The 21460-nt window shown below is 40.8% G+C and overlaps 1 protein-coding gene across 1 annotated transcript in view; it reads left to right on the forward strand.

The window, feature by feature from the left end:
* The window catches only part of ZZEF1 (zinc finger ZZ-type and EF-hand domain containing 1), a gene marked incomplete in the record, with an annotated part of 722361 nt that overhangs the window by 352653 nt on the left and 348248 nt on the right, over positions 1–21460 (forward strand). The window contains 5 exon segments of the mRNA XM_053707503.1: positions 10714–10954; positions 12842–12921; positions 13043–13127; positions 19057–19537; positions 20723–20887. Of these exon segments, the coding sequence (XP_053563478.1) occupies positions 10714–10954; positions 12842–12921; positions 13043–13127; positions 19057–19537; positions 20723–20887 (1052 nt within the window).

Raw genomic sequence — 21460 nt, forward strand, 5'->3', positions numbered from 1 at the left:
GTTCGGTTCTATTTCAGTCCTCTACAGTTATACAGGCTTGCTCAATGGAACAGGGATTATACAGACCTATCTCAAAGGATAGTTCTGGTTCAATCAACAAGAGACTCCCTACCGTGATGGCTGTCTCAAAAACATCTGTCCCAGAGGACATGCTTGCAGAGACCTTCTGGGGTAATTATGACCACGGATGGGTTGGGGAGCAGTCTGGGACTCGTTGAAGGCGCAGGGACTTTGATCTCAGGAGGAAACTGCTCTCAACATTTTGGAGTTGAGAGTGATCTTCAATGCCTTGAGGGCTTGGCCTCAACTGGCTCTAGCCCGGTTTATTAGGTTCCAGTCGGACATCATAACCTCAGTGGCTTACATCAACCACCAGGGGGGAACTCAGACTTTCTTAGCCATGAAGGAGGTAGCGAGGATCATTCAGTGGGCGGAGGTCCACAATTGCTGTCTATCTGCCCTTCACATTCCAGGAGTGGACAATTGGGAAGTGGATTTCCTAAGCAGACAGACTTCCCATCCCGGGGAGTGGGAACTCCATCCGGAAGTGTTCTCCTGGTTAACAATCAAATGGGGGTTTTTGGCATTGGATTTGATGGTGTCTCGTCAGAACACCAAGCTCCCAAAGTACGGTCAGAGGTCAAGTGATCATCAGGCCTTTCTGATAGATGCTCTTGCAGTTCCTTGGAACTTCAGGTTGGCATATCTCTTTCCTCGGTTTGCTCTCCTTCCACGAGTCATCGCTCGGATCAAGCAGGGGAGAGCATCAGTGATTCCAATAGCTCCTGCGTGACTTCGCAGGATCTGGTATGCAGATCTAGTAGAAATGTTGTCTCTACCTCCGTGGAGACTTCCTCTGAGGAAGGACCTTCTACTTCAGGGGCCCTTTCTTCATCCAAATCTCGTTTCTCTGAAACTGACTGCTTGGAGATTGAACGCTTGATTTTCCTAAACGTGGATTTTCCGAATCTGTCATTGAGACCATGATTCAGGCTCGTAAGCCTGTCACCGAAGAGATATGGCGTAAATATCTTTATTGGTGTGAGTCTAAAGGATATTCTTGAAGTAGAGTCAGGATCCCAAGAATCGTATCTTTTCTCCAGGAAGGCCTGGAGAAGGGGTTCTCCATCAGTACCCTCAAGGTCAGATTTCTGCTCTATTTATTTTGTTGCATAACCGTCTGGCGGATGTGCCAGATGTAAATTCCTTTTGTCAGGCCCTGGTTAAAATCAGGCCTGTGTTTAAGTCAGTTGCTCCTCCTTGGAGCCTTAACCTTGTTTTTAAAGATTTTCAACAGGCTCCGTTTGAGCCTATACATTCCATAGATATTAAATTATTATCTTGGAAGGTTTTGTTTCTTACTGCTATTTCTTCTGCTCAGAGGGTTTCTGATCTCTCAGCTTTGCAGTGTGAGACTTCTTATCTCATATTTTATGCCGATAAGGCAGTTCTCCGTACCAAGTTTGGTTTTCTTCCTAAGGTTGTTTCGGACAGAAATATTAATCAGGAAATTGTTGTTCCTTCTCTCTGTCCTAATCCTCCTTCTCATAAAGAATGTTTGGTGCACGACTTAGATGTTGTGTGGGCTCTTAAATTTTATTTGCAGGCTACTAAAGATTTTCCTCAGTCTTCTGCATTGTTTGTTTGCTTTTCTGGAAACCGTAAAGGTCAGAAAGCTACTGCCACTTTTCTTTCTCTCTGGTTGAGAAGTATTTTTCGTTTAGCATATGAGACTGCTGGACAGCAGCCTGCTGAGAGAATTACAGCTCATTCCACTAGGACTGTTTCTTCTTCTTGGGCTTTCAAGAATGAGGCTTCTGTAGAACAGATTTGTAAGGCTGGGACTTGGTCTTCTTTGCACACTTTTTCTTGATTCTATATATTTTATACTTTTGCCTCGGCTGAGGCCTCTTTTTGGAGAAAGGTTCTTCAAGCGGTGGTGTCTTCTGTTACCGGTGGTGCCTTAGGTTACCTGTTTTGTCCCTCCCTAATCTGTGGTTTCTAGCTTGGGTATTGATTCCCAACAGTAATTGCTGATTTCGTGGACTCACTGTGTCTTAAGAAAGAAAACAGAATTTATGCTTAACTGATAAATTTATTTATTTCTTGACACGGTGAGTCCACGGCCCTCCCTTGTTTTCAGATAGTTTTTTATATAAACCTCAGACACCTCTACACCTTGTATTTCCTTTCTCTCCTTTTCCTTCGGCCGATTGACTGGGGGTTGTGGGAATGGAAGTGATACTTAACAGCTTTGCTGTGGTGCTCTTTGCCAACTCCTGCTGGTCAGAAGTGATATTCCCAACAGTTATTGCTGATTATGTGGACTCACCGTGTCAAGAAATAAATACATTTATCAGGTAAGCTTAAATTATGTTTTCCTTCTCATCCACCGAGTGACCGTCTCTTGCTGTCAAGAGTCTTGTGAAATCCTGTAAAGAGAGCGGCTCTGCTCTGTTGCATGGACGACCTCCTTGTCACAGAAATAGTGGTTTCAGCCCCCCCAGCCCCCCCACAGGTTCTACTCCAACCTGTTAGTGGTTCTCAAAAAGGAGGGCACGTCCCGCCCTGTTCTCAATGTGAAGGGACTCAACAAATTTGTAAGGGTTCCCATCTTCAAGATGGAAACAATAAGGTCCATTCTTCCCCTAGTTCAAGAGGGTCAGTTTATGTCCACTATAGACTTAAAGGACGCGTACCTTCACATCCCGATCCACAAGGATCAATAACGTTTCCTTCGATTTGCCTTCTTAGACAAGCACTACCAGTTTCTCATGCTTCCTTTCGGTCTGGCTGCAGCACCATGAGTGCTGGGAGCTTTACTGGCTTCAGTTCGTCTGCAGGGGATTGGAGTGGCCCCGTACCTGGACGACATCTTGGTTCAGGCTCCATCCTTTCCAGTGGCTCAGGATCACATGTGTGTCTTCAGGCTGTCAGAGTAAACTTTCTGGGAATGATCATAGACTCTGTCAGTATGAGCATCTATCTTACAGAGTAGTGCAGTGAGAAACTTCAGGGAGCATGTCGTCTGCTTATTCCAATGCCTGTCCTTCAGTAGCACAATGCATGGAAGAAGTAGGTCTCATGGTTGCAGCATCGGATGCTATACCATTTGCTTGCTTTCATTTGAGGCCACTACAGTTGTGTATGCTCAGACAGTGGAATGGAGATCATTCACACCTCTCTCAGATCATCTATCTGGACGCTCAAACGAGAGGGAGCCTCATATGGTGGGAAATACTAGCTCCAGTTCTCCTAGAAATGAATTTCCATCACCCCTCCTAGGTAATAATCGCCACAGACATGAGTCTGTCAAGCTGGGGGGTGGTTTGGGGTTCCGATGAACATTCTTGAGTTGAGGGCCATATACAACGCGCTTCTAGTGTGGCCTCAATTGGGTTCCTACCGCTATATCCAATTTGTCGGACAACATCACAACTGTGGCCTACATCAACCATCGGGTGGCACTCAAAGCTCTATGGCAATGCAGGAGATGTCCAGATTCCTTCAGTGGGTGGAGAGACATCAATGTCAAGTCTCAGCTATCCACATTTCAGGTTTGGAGAATTGGGATGCCGATTTCCTGTGCAGTTAGACTCTTCCCATAGGGTAGTGGTCTCTGAATCTTCAGGTTTATTGGAGATATCCCACAAATGGGGTGTTCCAGATATAGATCTGATGGCTTCCCGCATCAATACCAAGCTCCTGAGGTACAGAGCGAGGTCCAGAGATCCTTAGGAAGAGTTGGTGTATGTTCTAGCGGTTCTGTGGTACTTCAACCTGGTTTATCTGTTCCCTCCGATTGTTCTTCTGCCCCGGGTGATTGCCCGGATTAAACAGAACAAAATTCCAACTATTATGATAGCGCCTGTGTGGCTACGCAGGCCCTGGTACGCAGATCTTTTGAGATTATCGTCTGCTCCTCCTTGGTGGTTGCCTCTTCGACAGGATCTGCTGAATCAAGGAATGTTCCTTTTCCAAAATCTAGATACTCTGAGGCTGACTGCCTGGAGATTGAACGGTTGATTTTAGCTCAGAGAGGCTTCTCTGAGAAAGTGATTGATACTCTTAATCAGGCTTGCAAGCCACTCACCAGACACATCTACTACAAGGTCTGGAGAACTTATCTTCACTGGTGTGACCAGCAAGGTTTTTCTTGGCGTAGAGTGAAGATAGGTCTGTCGGCCAGTTCTATGAATGGTCAGTTCATTTAGGCTTTGGTCCAAATTATACCTGTTTTCAAACCTAGGAAGGAAAGAATAGAGGGCGCCACATGGTGCAGATCATCTGGACTGCGAATACTGCACATTGGTGCTTTATACTGTGTGAGTAGGATTCTTGTGATCTAATTGTTGCCTCTATCTACTTTGTATGATCTGCACCATGTGGCGCCCTCTTTTCTTTCCTTCCTAGATCTGTCATCCGTGTTGCGGCACAACACCCTGAAGGAGCGGCCTATACTCTCTTGGAATACTGCTGTCTATCTGTCAGCTTTTGGAATCACTATTGTATATTCCTGGACTTTGTATCAGAATATATACACTGGACTATACAGTTTGTATTGTTTTCTTCACTTTGGAGTGCTATTACACTGATGTTATAATATCAATATCACCATACTGTTGTTGCTATTTGATATACTAATTAATTCTATTTTTATAGTTCACATATAAATAATTTTATTTTTAATTTTATTTTTAATTTTAACTTTCTGCAATATCCATCCTAGGCGCATCTTATAAGTGCTCTAGTGATATTATCACTGAAGCACTAGCTATTGTTTTCAAACCTGTTGCTCCTCCGTGGAGTTTGGTTGTAGTTCTTTAAGTTCTTCAGAGAACTCTGTTCGAGCCTCTGCATTCTGTTGATATAAAGTTGCTCACTTGGAAGGTGGTATTTGTATTGGCTGTTTCCTCTGCTTGCAGAGTGTCAGAGCTTGGCTATACGTTAGACTGAGGTATGTGTGAGGTGGGAGGGATTTTATAGAGCTCTTGGGGTTTGGCACTCTTTGCCTCCTCCTATTGGTAGAGAAAGGTAATTCCCATGAGTAATGGATTGTGGACTCTCACCACCATGTAATAAAATTAATTTAGTATAAATTATGTTTTCTTAATATAGTGAAATCGTTTGTGCAAAAAGACATTTTAAATATATAAGGTAGCATGGAGAAAACAAATAAATAATAGTATGTTAATAGTATGTTATGTTGTCTAAACCTACAGTTGACATACTACTGGGTAGTCTGTTCGTATTTACATGTATATAATTTTTTTTGTTAACTAACTGTGATTGTCATATTCAATTTCTATTCAATGTCTTCCTCTTTTCCTTCTTAATATGAGGAGAGTCCACAGCTTCATTCCTTACTTGTGGGAAATACAGAACCTGGCCACCAGGAGGAGGCAAAGACACCCCAGTCAAAGGCTCAAATACCTCCCCCATATCCAAGTCATTCTTTGCCTTTCGTCACAGGAGGTTGGCAGAAAAGTGTCAGAAGATACGGAGTAGTTCCTTATGGAGGGTAGTACCCTTCGGATGGGACTGGAGTTTTAAGTAGTCTGGTCAGCCTCTCAGTGAAAGCATTGACGAATGTTAGGGTCTGGAGACTCAGTGAGAGTCTTTTTGCGAACCCATCCAGACTTATATTAACAACTCGTAAGCAGTCAGTGTTGACGATTTTCACTTCCTGCTTATATCACTCAAGTCCATGTCAGGAGCGATGCTACAGACGGTCAGACTTGAGAGGCTGTGTGTCTGTTCCACAGCAGAGATTCCGTTAAGATAGTTTCATTTTTATACACATATGATAACGCAAGAAGATAGGGTCACAGTGTGACTCCTTTTATCTTTATGGAATCAAGGGTTAATTTCTCCGGAAGGGGATTATTGAACAGGGGGGATTTATCACATAATTTACTTTATTATGTTTATGCTTCGACATGTGTGAGATGACGCTCAGGCAGATGTTGGAACGTACAGGTTTTACTTTCGTTTTGGGATAGCTGCGCAACCTGTTAGGTTTGGCGTGCTTTTTCTTGTAGCAGGGCCGGTCCTGCATGGCGCACCATGTGACCGGGTGTGGTCACACTGATTTCCTTCTTTCCTGACCATGCGGTTCACCGGAGACAAAGCGGTTTCTCTGTGGGGCCTGGGTCATAGGAGGTGGTGAGTGCCCCAGCCATTGGGGGTATAAAGGTGCCATTTATCTTTTTCTATAGTCCATCTTACAGGCGCAAGGTATGGAGACTCTGATACGTTAGAGGGTACTCCCTCTTTACCCAAGTCTAATACCTGTCTATATTGTGAGGAGGCTACGGTATACCCGCCTGCTCAATTATGTTCCACATGCCTTGATAAAGTAATTATATCTAAGAAGGCCAATATGTTTAGTACCAGTGAGCCGTCCACCTCTGCGGAGTCTCCGTCCTGTAAGGTGCAGCTTCCAATTGCACTACTAATCCTCCTTCTGGAGGGGCCCTCTTACCGCCAGATTTTACTGAGCAGCTACAAACGGCAGTGTCTGTGGCCTTCAGTGCTTTACCTCACCTTGCTAAGCACAAGTGAAAGGTCAAATATTGCTATCATTCCCAGGGGTCATCTACTAACTTATTGTATTTATCTGATACAAGATTATCCGCTGATGAAGACGCCTCTGATACTTCAGAGGATGCTCTTTCTGGGTTGGAATCTGCTGCCTCTAACCCTCCAGCTGCGGGGGAACCAGACTTTAGATTTAGGATTGAACACTTACGCTTTCTGTTAACGGAAGTGTTGGCTACTTTAGAGGTTCTAGAACCTAAATTACCTGAGGAACCTTGTATTCCTAAACTAGATAAGGTCTACGAGGACAGGGTTGTACCACAGACATTCCCGGTTCCCATAAAGATGGCGAACATTATTAAGAATGAATGGGAAAGACTTGGTTCTTCTTTTTCCCCTTCTTCTTCTTTTAAGAAATGATTCCCGGTTCCGGGCTCTCAATTGGAGATGTGGGATTCCGTCCTTAAGGTGTATGGCACTATCTCCATGCTTGCTAAACGCACTACTATCCCACTTGAGGATAGTTCTTCGTTTAAAGTGCCCATGGGTAAGAAGTTAGAAACTCTGTTGAGAAAGATGTTTTAGCACACGGGACATTTGTTTCAACCGGCAGCAGCGGTGGCTGCTGTGGCTGGAGCCACCTATTGGTGCGACTCTTTATCTGAATTAATTCAGGTGGAAGGTCCCCTTGACACGATCCAAGAAAGAATTAAGGCCTTAAGGGTAGCTAATTCTTTTATTTGTGATGCAAATATGCAGATTATTCGCCTGAATGCCAAGGCGTCAGGTTTTTCTGTACTAGCCCGTAGGGCACTTTGGCTGAAGTCTTGGTCTGCAGACATGACTTCAAAATCTAGACTTCTCTCCCTTCCATTAAGGGGTGGACTCAATCATATCCACGGTCACTGGAGGCAAAGGTGCTTTTTTACCGCAGGATAAGAAGAACAAACCTAAAAGACAAGGTCCGAATTTTCATTCCTTTCATTGGGATAAATCCCAACACCAGCAGTCCAAGGGAACTTGGAAGCCGAATTAGTCTTGGAATAAATCCAAGCAGATCAAGAAGCCCACGAAGGGTCGGCCGTCCAATCTGTCTCTGGATCATGTACGGGGCAGACTATCTCTTTTTTCGGAGCCTTGGCTCGGGGACGTGCTAGACCCTTGGTGCCTGGAGGTTATCACTCAGGGATACAGGATAGGTTTCAAATCTCATCCACCCAGAGTCAGATTTCTCTTGTCAAACCTGTCCTTAAGGCCAGAAAAATGAGAGGCTCTTCTAGGGTGTGTGAGGGATCTCTCCTCCCTGAGAGTTATTGTACCAGTACCTCTAACAGAGAGAGGTCTGGGATACTACTCAAACCTTTTTGTGGTACCAAAGAAGCAGGGAACTTTTCGCCTGATTCTGGACCTAAAATGCTTAAACAAGTTCCTGTTGGTCCCATCGTTCAAGATGGAGACGATAAGGTCCATTCTGCCCTTAGTTCAGAAAGAACAGTTCATGGCTAAATAGACTTGAAGGATGCTTACCTTCACGTTCCAATCCACAAAGAACACTTCAAGTTCCTAAAATTTTCGTTCCTGGATCAGCACTTCCAGTTTGTTGAACTTCCATTTGGTCTAGCTACTGCCCCAAGAGTCTTTACGAAGGTTCTGGGGAGAGATCCAGATTGATAGTAGTAGCGCCATACTTGGACGGCATCCTGGTTCAGGCACCATCCTGTCGGCTGGCAGAGGATCATTCAAAAGCTCTTCTATTTCTTCTTCAGTCTCATGAATGGAAAATAAACTTAGAAAAGAGTTCTCTTGTTCCCAGTACCAGGGTGGAATTCCTGGGTACTATAATAGACTCCATATCCATGAGGATATTTCTTACAGACCAGAGACGTTACAAGCTAACTTCCAATTGTCTTGCCCTTCAGGCCTCCTTAAAGGGACATGAAACCCATGAAAACCTTAAAAATACTAGGTTCTCTGCTGCTCCTGAGCTTGTCTAGATAAACCTTTCAGCAAAGGATAACAAGAGAAGGAAGCAAATTAAATAATAGAAGTAAATTGTAAAGTTGTTTAAAATTGTATTTTCTATCTGAATCATGAAAGAAAATTTTGGGGTTTCATGTTCCATTAAGGCCCTCTGTGGCCCGGTGTATGGAGGTAATTGGGCTCATGCTGTCCAGCATAGACATCATTCCATTCGCCAGATTCCATCTCAGACTTCTTTAGCTGTGCATGCTGAGTCAGTGCAACGGCGACCATTTGGATCTGTCGCAACAGATTTCTCTGGACAACCGGTCGAGAGAATCGCTTTCTTGGTGGCTCTGTCCAGATCACCTGTCCCAAGGGACATCCTTCTTGAGACCATCCTGGGAGATTGTGACTACGGACGCAAGTCTATCAGGATGGGGAGCTGTTTGGGGTGCCAGGAAGGCACAGGACCTGTGGAATCAAGAGGAATCTCTCCTTCTGATTAACATTTTGGAACTTCGAGCGATCTTTAATGCTCTGAAGGCTTGGCCTCTTCTGGGTTCATCCCAGTTTATCAGTTTCCAATCAGACAACATTACCTCGGTGGCTTAGGTCAACCATCAGGGAGGAACGAGGAGCTCCCTAGCAATGAGTATCTCGGATTCTGGAATGGGCGGAGGCCCACAACTGCTCTCTATCAGCGATCCACATTCCGGGTGTGGACAACTGGGAAGCGGATTTTCTCAGCCCACAACTGCTCTCTATCAGCGATCCACATTCTGGGTGTTGACAACTAGGAAGCTGATTTTCTCAGCAGACAATCCTTTCATCCGGGGGTATGGTCCAAGGTGTTTGCGGAGATTTGCAACAGATGGGGGACGCCAGAGATAGATCTCATGGTGTCCCGGCTCAATACCAAGCTACCCAGATACGGGTTGCAGTCCAGGGATCCTCAGGCGGAGCTAATAGATGCATTAGCAGTGCCTTGAAGGTTCAATCTGATTTACATTTTTCCACCGTTACCACTTCTCCCTCGAGTAGTGACCCGCATCAAGCAGGAGAAAGCTTTGGCAATACTAATTACTCCATCATGGCCATGAATGATGTGGTTTGCGGACCTGGTGGGGATGTCTTCATCTCCTTCATGGAGGTTACCTTGTCGCAGGGATCTGCTGGAACAGGGTCCTTTTGTTCATCTAAATCTAGATTCTCTGAGGTTGACTGCGTGGAGATTGAACGCTTAGTTCTAGCCCAGAGAGGCTTTTCTGAGAGAGTGATTGATGCTCTTATTCAAGCTCGAAAGCCGGTCCCTCGTCGCATCTATCATAAGGTGTGAAGAACCTACTTATTCTGGTGTGAAGAGCGTGGATTACCATGGCATAAGATCAAGGTTTCCAGGATTCTTTTCTTTCTTCAGGATGATCTGGAGAAGGGCCTTTCTGCTAGTTCCCTAAAGGGACAGATTTCGGCCCTATCTGTTTTATTGCACAAGAGGCTCGCTGAGCTTCCTGATGTTCAGTCTTTTGTTCAGGCTCTGGCTAGAATCAGGCCTGTGTTTAGATCTGACGCTCCTCCTTGGAGTTTAAATCTGGTTCTTAAAGTTTTGCAGAAGGCTCTGTTTGAGCCTATGCATGTGGTTGACATTAAATTACTGCCTTGAAAGGTTCTTTTTCTACTGGCTATTGCTTCGGCGCGCAGAGTCTCTGAGATAGCTGCCTTGGAATGTGAGCCTCCTTACCTAGTTTTTCATACTGATATGACTGTTCTTCGTACTGCCCGTGTTCTCTGTTGGGCAGGCCTACATTTTTGTTTGTTCCTCTGGCACCTTTTATACCCTGATATTTCTCCTACTGTTCCTTGTTCCCTTGGCAGAATGACTGAGATATGAGGGAAGTGGGGGAGGTATTTGAGCCTTTGGCTGGGGTGTCTTCGCCTCCTCCTGGTGGCCTGCTTCTGTATTTCCCACAAGTAAGGAATTAAACTGTGGACTCTCCTCATACAGAAGGAAAGGAAATTATCTGGTAAGCATAATTTGTTTTTTTGTTCAACATGGGTACCATAAGGCAGCTCAGGTTCATTATAGAGGATACTTGAGTATTAATTTGTCTACCACACATAATTTATTATGTAATAATTAGCATTTCTCCAGGATTACAATGGAAATGTACCCTGTTAAGTAAATGCTTTTTTACATTGTTGTTTTATTTCCAGACTAAGAACTCTCATGCAGATGAATGTCGTAACTTTCTCCTTGACTTTGCAAACTCAGATCCTACCCAGGATTACTGTGGCCCTAACTCTGAACTTTTCAAAGGACTTGTGCAGGCATTTAGGAAACAGCCGCCAAAGAGTGATATAGCGGGTGGTGGTGCAATTGATCAAGCTGTGAATTGCACCTTTGCTGCACTGGTTTATCATACCCCAGAGTTGTTTGGAAAACTTCAGAAATATGGTAAATATCCACTACTGTCAATGTATTATCTAAGTCACTATTCTTCTAAATGATCTGCTGCAGTTGCGGTTCTAGAGGGGAGCAAAGGATGCACCCCAACTGGACTGAGGAGCAGGGTAAAGCAGGCCACATTACACAACCCGCTAACCACACCCCTGGGCCACCTGCCTCTACCCTCAGAAAATCTGAACTTTTAATTCCAATATATAGACACCCCTGTATACAGAGGCATAACTAGAAACCACAGGGCCCAGGTGCAAGATTCTAAGAAGGGCCCCCCCCCCCCCAAAAAAAAAAAAAAGTGAATTTGATACATATCATTTTTTTTTTTTTTTTAACATTTAACACAGAAAAAATGTGAATCAGATTACATGTCTGCAAAAGGAGGTACCCTGTGCCCACAGTCTGTGAGATGGTCTGACCCCTAGTACTGTATATAGTGACATTGTTTAACCCACCAGTACTGTATATAGTGAGTCAGTGACACAGTCTGTAATCTGCAGGTGAGATGGCTGGCCTGACCCTACCCGCCCCAGTACTTTATAAAGTGACCACAGTAGTCTGTGACATGGTCCAGCCCCCCGTACTGTATATAATGGTACTGTATAGTGACACTGTTTACCCCCGCCCCCCCCCCCCCCCCCCCTTGCTGTAGTAACAAGGTCTGTAATTTGCTGGTTCCGCAAACATACACACACACATACATGCATAAATACACACAGTCACATACACACACACACACACACACAAACACAGTGGGTAAAACAGAAACACTAACCCCTGTAGTCAGAGACACTAGTGAAGCATCATGTCACACTCGCATGATATCATCTAGATTGTAAGTTCCCACGGGAATAGGACCCTCAATTCCCCCTGTATTTGTCTGTAAAAATATTGTCTTTTATCGTATAATATCAGTGCAGGCAGTGGTAGGCAACGTTTTTTATTATGAATTTTTTATTTAACCTGTGCCCCCACCCTTGGGGGGCCAGTCGCAGTGGCGACCTCTGCACCCCCTGTAGTTTCTCCCCTGCCTGTATACTTTACAGGGTTATCGCTGAGTTCCCCAATGGATTTGTAGACTGTGGATAACTCTCAAAGTGTCCCTTAGCTAGTTACATTTAAATTCGATACTGGCTTTTTGGGCACAGAGAAGTGTCAGTGCAGTTTCTTTTATAGCTGTTTTTTAAAGTGTTGTATTATGGCTTTCAGCAATGGCAGAAGCAACTTCTGGGTTGGAAGATTCTGCTGTATTATCTCCATAAACGTTTTGTACTTTTTTGCAGTTTACATTTCTCTGTGTCATTCTTTTTCCACTCATACAGTTCTGCGTTATACTTGTCTTGCTAGTGAGTATTAGACAGAGAGAGTCTATATAACTAGAAAGTAACACAAAATCCCTAGAGAACTTTCTATATCTTGGCATATATTTCTGTATAATACTTACTGGTTGACAACCTTGCTCTTTGTCCACTTTGCTTGACATATTTTTTTAATTTGTTCATATTCCTTGGTTATTCTTGCCAAATAGGTTCTTGTGTGACTTTACCTTAACTGACTCAAGCAGGAAGGGGATTTAAACCCTCTCAAACACTAAAAATTTGGAAGGCTTTTTTTTTTAATCTACTCTACAGTTAAGAAACCATCTACCCACCAGTACCTATATGATTCTTTCTGATTTAACAGTAGCATAAGCCTAATTATTTCACAGAGAATCACTGCATCCTAGGTTTTGTCAAGAATATTTATCAAACATTAAATGGTTCTGCATTTTGTATTAAGGGGGAAAAGTCATTTACATATAACACATTTTAGCATATTAAACTAAATGGATTTTCATCATAAGTATTTAGTCACAACATGATGTCTTATATTATCTTATTATAGTGTCTTGTGGATTAAGCATTGCTTTGTGTGAAGAACTTTCCCAGGTTTATGCTTTGGCAGATGGAATTAGGATATGGATGGTAAGAATGTTTTTATAATTTCTTACGCATTTGTAAAAATGTTGTAGTGCATGTAATGTGTCAGTGGATATAGTGAGGATTTATCATGTTCAGACCTCTATTAATTGTCTGTATTTCACAGTTAGAGATGAAACAGAAATCTCTACACACCAATGGAAGTGACAAGCTTTCTTTGGACCTTCCTGAAATGAACCCAGAAGCCCTAGGTGAGTATTGCAAGAAGTGAACACTTAAACAGTTGAGCTGTTTATTCTTGTTGTTTTCCAGATGACCAGTAATGAGGTACACTATTAAATGCCTGAAGATGGAAAGAGTATACAGTGTCTTTCTCATAACTATAGGCTTTACAGTTTAAAGAGACATTGTATTTAAAAACATTTTATCAGGCATGTGATAGACCAGCATTTAACATGGTGACAGTGTTATTTAGAGAAAGCGTATGAAAAAAAAAAAAAAAAAAAACTATTATGAAGACAGAGTGCCCCTTACTAAGGTTAATGGTGAAAAATCATTTTTAACTTTGTATTTCTAAAAGGCATTTCAATTTGCTTGTTTATCATGACACTGCTTAAAGGAAATGGTTTCTAATTACTGACCTCCAAAATATTTTTCCATTACCATACTCTCCCACATTATTGTCTTATACTTTTTTTTAACAATCTTACATACAAGTCTTAAAATCTTTAATAACACACTTTTATGCAGTCCACTTATGCCACACATGAGTTGTCCATTATTCTATTGATTACCAAATGCTTTTTGAAAATGTATACCTTTTGCAGTAAAATAATATACCCCAACTACCTTCTTCCTATTGTTTCATAAAATATATTGGCAAGAATTTTGTAATATATTTTAAAGGCTTTATAACTTTGCAAAGGCTTTTAATCCTTCTATCCATGAATTCTGCCTCTTATTCCTATCTTCCTGCATAAACTAACAGTCCTGCTTTCTTTCATGTAATTAGCAAGAGTCCATGAGCTAGTGACGTATGGGATATACATTCCTACCAGGAGGGGCAAAGTTTCCCAAACCTCAAAATGCCTATAAATACACCCCTCACCACACCCACAAATCAGTTTTACAAACTTTGCCTCCTATGGAGGTGGTGAAGTAAGTTTGTGCTAGATTCTACGTTGATATGCGCACCGCAGCAGGTTGGAGCCCGGTTTTCCTCTCAGCGTGCAGTGAATGTCAGAGGGATGTGAGGAGAGTATTGCCTATTTGAATTCAATGATCTCCTTCTACGGGGTCTATTTCATAGGTTCTCTGTTATCGGTCGTAGAGATTCATCTCTTACCTCCCTTTTCAGATCGACGATATACTCTTATATATACCATTACCTCTACTGATTCTCGTTTCAGTACTGGTTTGGCTTTCTACTACATGTAGATGAGTGTCCTGGGGTAAGCAAGTCTTATTTTCTGTGACACTCTAAGCTATGGTTGGGCACTTTTATATAAAGTTCTAAATATATGTGTTCAAACATTTATTTGCCTTGACTCAGGATGTTCAACGTTCCTTATTTCAGACAGTCAGTTTCATATTTGGGATAATGCATATGAATAAATCAATTTTTTTCTTACCTTAAAATTTGACTTTTTTCCCTGTGGGCTGTTAGGCTCGCGGGGGCTGAAAATGCTTCATTTTATTGCGTCATTCTTGGCGCTGACTTTTTTGGCGCAAATTTTTTTTTTCTGTTTCCGGCGTCATACGTGTCGCCGGAAGTTGCGTCATTTTTTTGACGTTTTTTTGCGCCAAAAGTGTCGGCGTTCCGGATGTGGCGTCATTTTTGGCGCCAAAAGCATTTACTCGCCAAATAATGTGGGCGTCTTTTTTGGCGCTAAAAAATATGGGCGTCACTATTGTCTCCACATTATTTAAGTCTCATTATTTATTGCTTCTGGTTGCTAGAAGCTTGTTCACTGGCATTTTTTTCCCATTCCTGAAACTGTCATTTAAGGAATTTGATCAATTTTGCTTTATATGTTGTTTTTTTCTATTACATTATTGCAAGATGTCCCAGATTGACCCTGAGTCAGAAGATACTTCTGGAAAATCACTGCCTGGTGCTGGATCTACCAAAGTTAAGTGTATCTGCTGTAAACTTGTGGTATCTGTTCCTCCAGCTGTTGTTTGTAATGAATGTCATGACAAACTTGTTAATGCAGATAATATTTCCTTTGGTAATGTTACATTACCTGTTGCTGTTCCATCAACATCTTATACTCAGAGTGTTCCTGTTAACATAAGAGATTTTGTTTCTAAATCCATTAAGAAGGCTATGTCTGTTATTCCTCCTAGTAAACGTAAAAGGTCTTTTAAAACTTCTAATTTTTCAGATGAATTTTTAAATGAACATCATCATTCTGATTCTGATAATGATTCCTCTGGTTCAGAGGATTCTGTTTCAGAGATTGATGCTGATAAATCTTCATATTTATTCAAAATGGAATTTATTCGTTCTTTGCTTAAAGAAGTCTTAATTGCATTAGAAATAGAGGATTCTGGTCCTCTTGATACCAAATCTAAACGTTTAAATAAGGTTTTTAAATCTCCTGTAGTTATTCCAGAAGTTTTTCCTGTCCCTGATGCTATTTCTGAAGTAATCTCCAGGGAATGGAATAATTTGGGTAATTCATTTACTCCTTCTAAACGTTTAAAGCAATTATATCCTGTGCCATCTGACAGATTAGAGTTTTGGGACAAAATCCCTAAGGTTGATGGGGCTGTCTCTACTCTTGCTAAACGTACTACTATTCCTACGGCAGATAGTACTTCCTTTAAGGATCCTTTAGATAGGAAGATTGAATCCTTTCTAAGAAAAGCTTACTTATGTTCAGGTAATCTTCTTAGACCTGCTATATCTTTAGTGGATGTTGCTGCAGCTTCAACTTTTTGGTTAGAAGCTTTAGCGCAACAAGTAACAGATCATAATTCTCATAGCATTGTTAATCTTCTAATCCAGCTCCTGTCTAATTTCTGCGGTTCATATCCCAGGTATAGACGATTCGGAAGCGGATTATCTCAGTCGCCAAACGTTACATCCGGGCGAACGTTCTCTTCACCCAGAGGTATTTCTTTAGATTGTTCAAATGTGGGGACTTCCAGAAATAGATCTGATGGCTTCTCATCTAAACAAGAAACTTCCCAGGTATCTGTCCAGATCCAGGGACCCTCAGGCGGAAGCAGTGGATGCATTGTCACTTCCTTGGAAGTATTATCCTGCCTATATCTTTCCGCCTCTAGTTCTTCTTCCAAGAGTAATCTCCAAGATTCTGAAGGAATGCTCGTTTGTTCTGCTGGTGGCTCCAGCATGGCCTCACAGGTTTTGGAATGCGGATCTTGTCTGGATGGCCTCTTGCCAATCGTGGACTCTTCCGTTAAGACCAGACCTTTTGTCGCAAGGTCCTTTTTACCATCAGGATCTCAAATCCTTAAATTTAAAGGTATGGAGATTGAACGCTTGATTCTTAGTCAAAGAGGTTTCTCTGACTCTGTGATTAATACTATGTTACAGGCTCGTAAATCTGTATCTAGGAAGATATATTATCGAGTCTGGAAGACTTACATTTCTTGGTGTCTTTCTCATCATTTTTCCTGGCATTCTTTTAGAATTCCGAGAATTTTACAGTTTCTTCAGGATGGTTTGGATAAAGGTTTGTCTGCAAGTTCCTTGAAAGGACAAATCTCTGCTCTTTCTGTTCTTTTTCACAGAAAGATTGCTAATCTTCCTGATATTCATTGTTTTGTACAAGCTTTGGTTCGTATTAAACCTGTCATTAAGTCAATTTCTCCTCCTTGGAGTTTGAATTTGGTTCTGGGGGCTCTTCAAGCTCCTCCGGTTGAACCTATGCATTCATTGGACATTAAATTACTTTCTTGGAAAGTTTTGTTTCTTTTGGCCATCTCTTCTGCTAGAAGAGTTTCTGAATTATCTGCTCTTTCTTGTGAGTCTCCTTTTCTGATTTTTCATCAGGATAAGGCGGTGTTGCGAACTTCTTTTAAATTTTTACCTAAGGTTGTGAATTCTAACAACATTAGTAGACAAATTGTGGTTCCTTCATTGTGTCCTAATCCTAATAATTCTAAGGAGAGATCATTGCATTCTTTGGATGTAGTTAGAGCTTTGAAATATTATGTTGAAGCTACTAAGAATTTCCAAAAGACTTCTAGTCTATTTGTTATCTTTTCCGGTTCTAGGAAAGGTCAGAAGGCCTCTGTCATTTCTTTGGCATCTTGGTTGAAATCTTTAATTCATCATGCTTATGTCGAGTCGGGTAAAACTCCGCCTCAAAGGATTACAGCTCATTCTACTAGGTCAGTTTCTACTTCCTGGGCGTTTAGGAATGAAGCTTCGGTTGATCAGATTTGCAAAGCAGCAACTTGGTCTTCTTTGCATACTTTTACTAAATTCTACCATTTTGATGTGTTTTCTTCTTCTGAAGCAGTTTTTGGTAGAAAAGTACTTCAGGCAGCTGTTTCAGTTTGATTCTTCTGCTTATAATTTCAGTTTTTTTCATTATAAGATTTAAACTTTATTTTAGGTGTGGATTATTTTCAGCGGAATTGGCTGTCTTTATTTTATCCCTCCCTCTCTAGTGACTCTTGCGTGGAAGATCCACATCTTGGGTAGTCATTATCCCATACGTCACTAGCTCATGGACTCTTGCTAATTACATGAAAGAAAACATAATTTATGTAAGAACTTACCTGATAAATTCATTTCTTTCATATTAGCAAGAGTCCATGAGGCCCACCCTTTTTGTGGTGGTTATGATTTTTTTGTATAAAGCACTATTATTCCAATTCCTTATTTTTTATGCTTTCGCACTTTTGTCTTATCGCCCCACTTCTTGGCTATGCGTTAAACTGATTTGTGGGTGTGGTGAGGGGTGTATTTATAGGCATTTTGAGGTTTGGGAAACTTTGCCCCTCCTGGTAGGAATGTATATCCCATACGTCACTAGCTCATGGACTCTTGCTAATATGAAAGACTGAATTTATCAGGTAAGTTCTTACATAAATTATGTTTTTCTCTGTTTTTTACAACGTTATCTGCCGGCCATTCACATACTTCTTGTTTTTTTGCTTTATTTTGTTCTCATATTCCCTCTTATGTACTAGAACTATGTGTGCTTCAGTTTCGTGCTTAGAAAGTGGTGCTAAGGTCTTAGAGCCCAGAGCACCATAAAAGTCACCTAGTAGACAAATAATTTATGCTTGATGGACAGTAACCTTTTTCATATGAGTGGTGTTCCATGTGTGTATGGTATATGCTCACTTTAGGAAATAGAGACCAAACAGTTGATACTTTGGGTAAATGATTAGCATTAGCACCCACCGACGATCAGAAGACCCATAATGGTAAAGAGAGGCTCTGAAGATACAAAATTTTACAAGTGATTACTATTCCTGCTTCAGAGTGAAAGACAACTCAGATATAACCTCCACTTGACTTGCCTGATGCGGAAGACTTTCCTCTGCACATCCCCACAATCTTAATCTTTAGTTATTTCTATGCATTGCTGGTGACGTGCCCAAATGCAAAGGCACTACATGAGACAAAGGTTAAGTTAAAGCTGTGAATTTTTATTTTGAAGCTAATAGAAAGTGTATGTGCAGTACTGGTCTGTAGGATAGAAGCTCATTGGCTGATAAGTAAAACGTCACACAAAGCCCCCCTTTAGATGTGACAAATAAAAAAATGACTAATATCTTTTAAAGTCATATTTACAGATTTTTTTGGCCCTGACTAGTACCTGCCAAACGTTCCTCCTTCCATTACTCAACAATTATGGTGTTTATCATGGAGGGGGGGAGGAGTCTTCAGGTTTCTTCTGATGAATGCTATTTAGGGACATAAGAGAACATGTTTTTTTTTTTATAAGTATGATTTGATTTTACTTTATTTAGTTAAATTGATTATAAAGATCTTCATTTATGTTGATTTTTGATTCATTTGTTGATTTAATGACCTGATGGGAACCTTTGTACTGTGTAGAAACATTTGGCATCACTGTTCTATTTAGTGATGCCATATGTTTCATTTGACTTAGACAACTAAAAACATTTTGTTAAATAACATGATTTAGTGAAGTTTAGCATTAAAAATTAACTTTTTTTTGTCTATAGCAAAACAGTGTATTGAGAAAAGTATATTACTGCTCAAGTTTCTACCAGAGAAGTCTAGGCTGAGATTGGACAGCTGTCATTCAAATGAAGACTATGACTTGACTTATATTCAAGGAAACCATAGGAAAAGTTCTATAGTAGAAGCAGATTTTCAAGCTTCAAATTCTCCTGAAACTACTCATCCTTCTTTGCCAGTGATGTCTTCAGTGCCTTACCCTAGTTGTCATAAAAAACAGGAATCTGACCGCTTCCATTTTGATACACCAACTGGTCTTCAAAATAAAAACCCAGAAAAGTTAGAAGATACTGCTTCTCCTCCTCCAACTCCAACACGTAAAGTACCATTTAGCAGGGCTAAATTAAGACTGCTTTCATTTCGATCAATGGAGGAACCCAAAGTTGTGCCTACAGTAAAAGAAAAATTTCCAGTTCTGAAGAATATCTTAGATTTCGTAAAGGAACCAACAATTTCACATGAAAGGTGACTCCTATTTGATGAAAATATTGAGAATAATTCCAGTGTAACTTAAAGGGACATAATACTCATATGCTAAATTACTTGAAAGAGATGCAGCATAACTGTAAAAAGCTGACAGGAGGATATCACCTGAGCATCTCTGTGTAAAAAGGAAGATATTTTACCTCACAACTTCCTCAGCTCAGCAGAGTAAGTTCTGTGTAAAAAGTTATACTCTGCTGCTGCCCAGCTGCAGGTAAATAAAAAGAAAAAGGTAATAAATGAACAGCAGCCAATCTGCATCAGCAGTGCTAAGGTCATGAACTATTTTACTGTGATCTCATGAAACTTCACTTAACTCTCATGAGATTTCATAGTAAACTTCCTTAAACTGAATAGGGAAATAAGATGTGTGCACAATGCTCATTCCCTTGCCTGTCCCGGGACAGACATACTGGTTTGCTGCTTAAAGCCCTTTACAGTGGGATGTGAGTACTTTGAGGTAAAATATCTTTCTTTTTTACATAGAGATGTTCAGGTGATATTTCCCTGTCAGCTTTTTACAGCTATGCTGCATCACTTTCAAGTGTTTTAACATTTGGGTATCATGGCCCTTTAATATATGCAGATAATCAAGTGAAACCTGATAATTGTTTAGTAATCTTTGTTTTGAATAGAACAGTTAAAGACACAATAAATTCAAAATTAAATGGAATGGATAGAGCATTGCATTTTAAACAACTTTCCAATTTAGTTTTGTACTCTTGGTGTCCTTTGTTAAAAAGTATTCCTAGGTGAGCTCAGAAATTTGCACATATCTTTAGCCATATAGCAGCAGGGTTTGCAACAGTGTTCATAGCAGTGTTATTCATAGTTGTAAACACTACTGCTATAGACTGCTTAAGACATATACTCTCTCCCATTAGCCTACCTAGGTATATTCTTAAACAAAAGATACCAAGAGAATAATCTCAATATGGTAATATAAGTAAATTGGAAATTTGTTTAAAATTGCATTCTCTATCTGAATCATAAACATTACATTTTTCACTTTATTGTCCCTTTAAAATTTGTAAAGTGCATGCTGTACTTTAGTATGCAAATAATATGTTTAAAACAGCAGCATTATTTTCAATATGCTACTATTGTTTAAAAAGAAACAAAATTTAATCCAAAGGAGAGAGAGTACATTTTGCTTTGTTTTATAAGTATTTTGCAGGTCCTTGCTTTGCGAAAAGCCCAGGCCAAAAGCATAATCCAAGTTCTACATATAGTCCAAGAGTGTCTAGAGATTTTGGGTCAGCCACATTTTTTCCAGCCCCAGTGTGTGCTCTTTTTATTGGAGCTGCTTGCCTGTCAGACGGAATTCACAAAGTAAGTCTAAATCAGTTTACAATGTGTCAGTATGATTATTTACTGTGTGATACAATAACAATAGGTGACATCTTATAAACGTCTAGGAATGGTGGTTGTGTGATCTTGCATTTTAAAGCCATTAGTTGCCATACATTTTAGCTTGTTAATTCTTCATTTCTATCATGTTCATCTTGGCATCATAAGAAGCAGAAGACAGTGCCATTTTGTTAAAGGGATAGGAAAGTCAATAATAATGTAATTTTAAGACACTTAAATTCACTTCTGTTTTCAAATGTACTTTATTCTTTTGGTATCCGTTGTTGAAAAAGAATATGTACATATCCTACACTAGTGGGTGTTAGCTGGTGATTGGTGACATTTGTCTCTTGTGATTGACTCACTAGATGTGTTCAGCTACCTCTCAGTGGTACATTGCTGCTCCTTCAGCAAATTATACCAAGAGAATGAAGCAAATTTTTTTTTTCTTTTAATCTTTATTTAAGCATCATTAATACAAAAAGAGAAGACAAAAAAAGATAAGTGAAGGAATAAAGCAAAAAAGAAGAAAGAGACAAAACAAAACAATTACAT

This window comes from Bombina bombina, chromosome 3, assembly GCF_027579735.1.
Source record: "Bombina bombina isolate aBomBom1 chromosome 3, aBomBom1.pri, whole genome shotgun sequence".
NCBI classification, from domain to species: domain Eukaryota; kingdom Metazoa; phylum Chordata; class Amphibia; order Anura; family Bombinatoridae; genus Bombina; species Bombina bombina.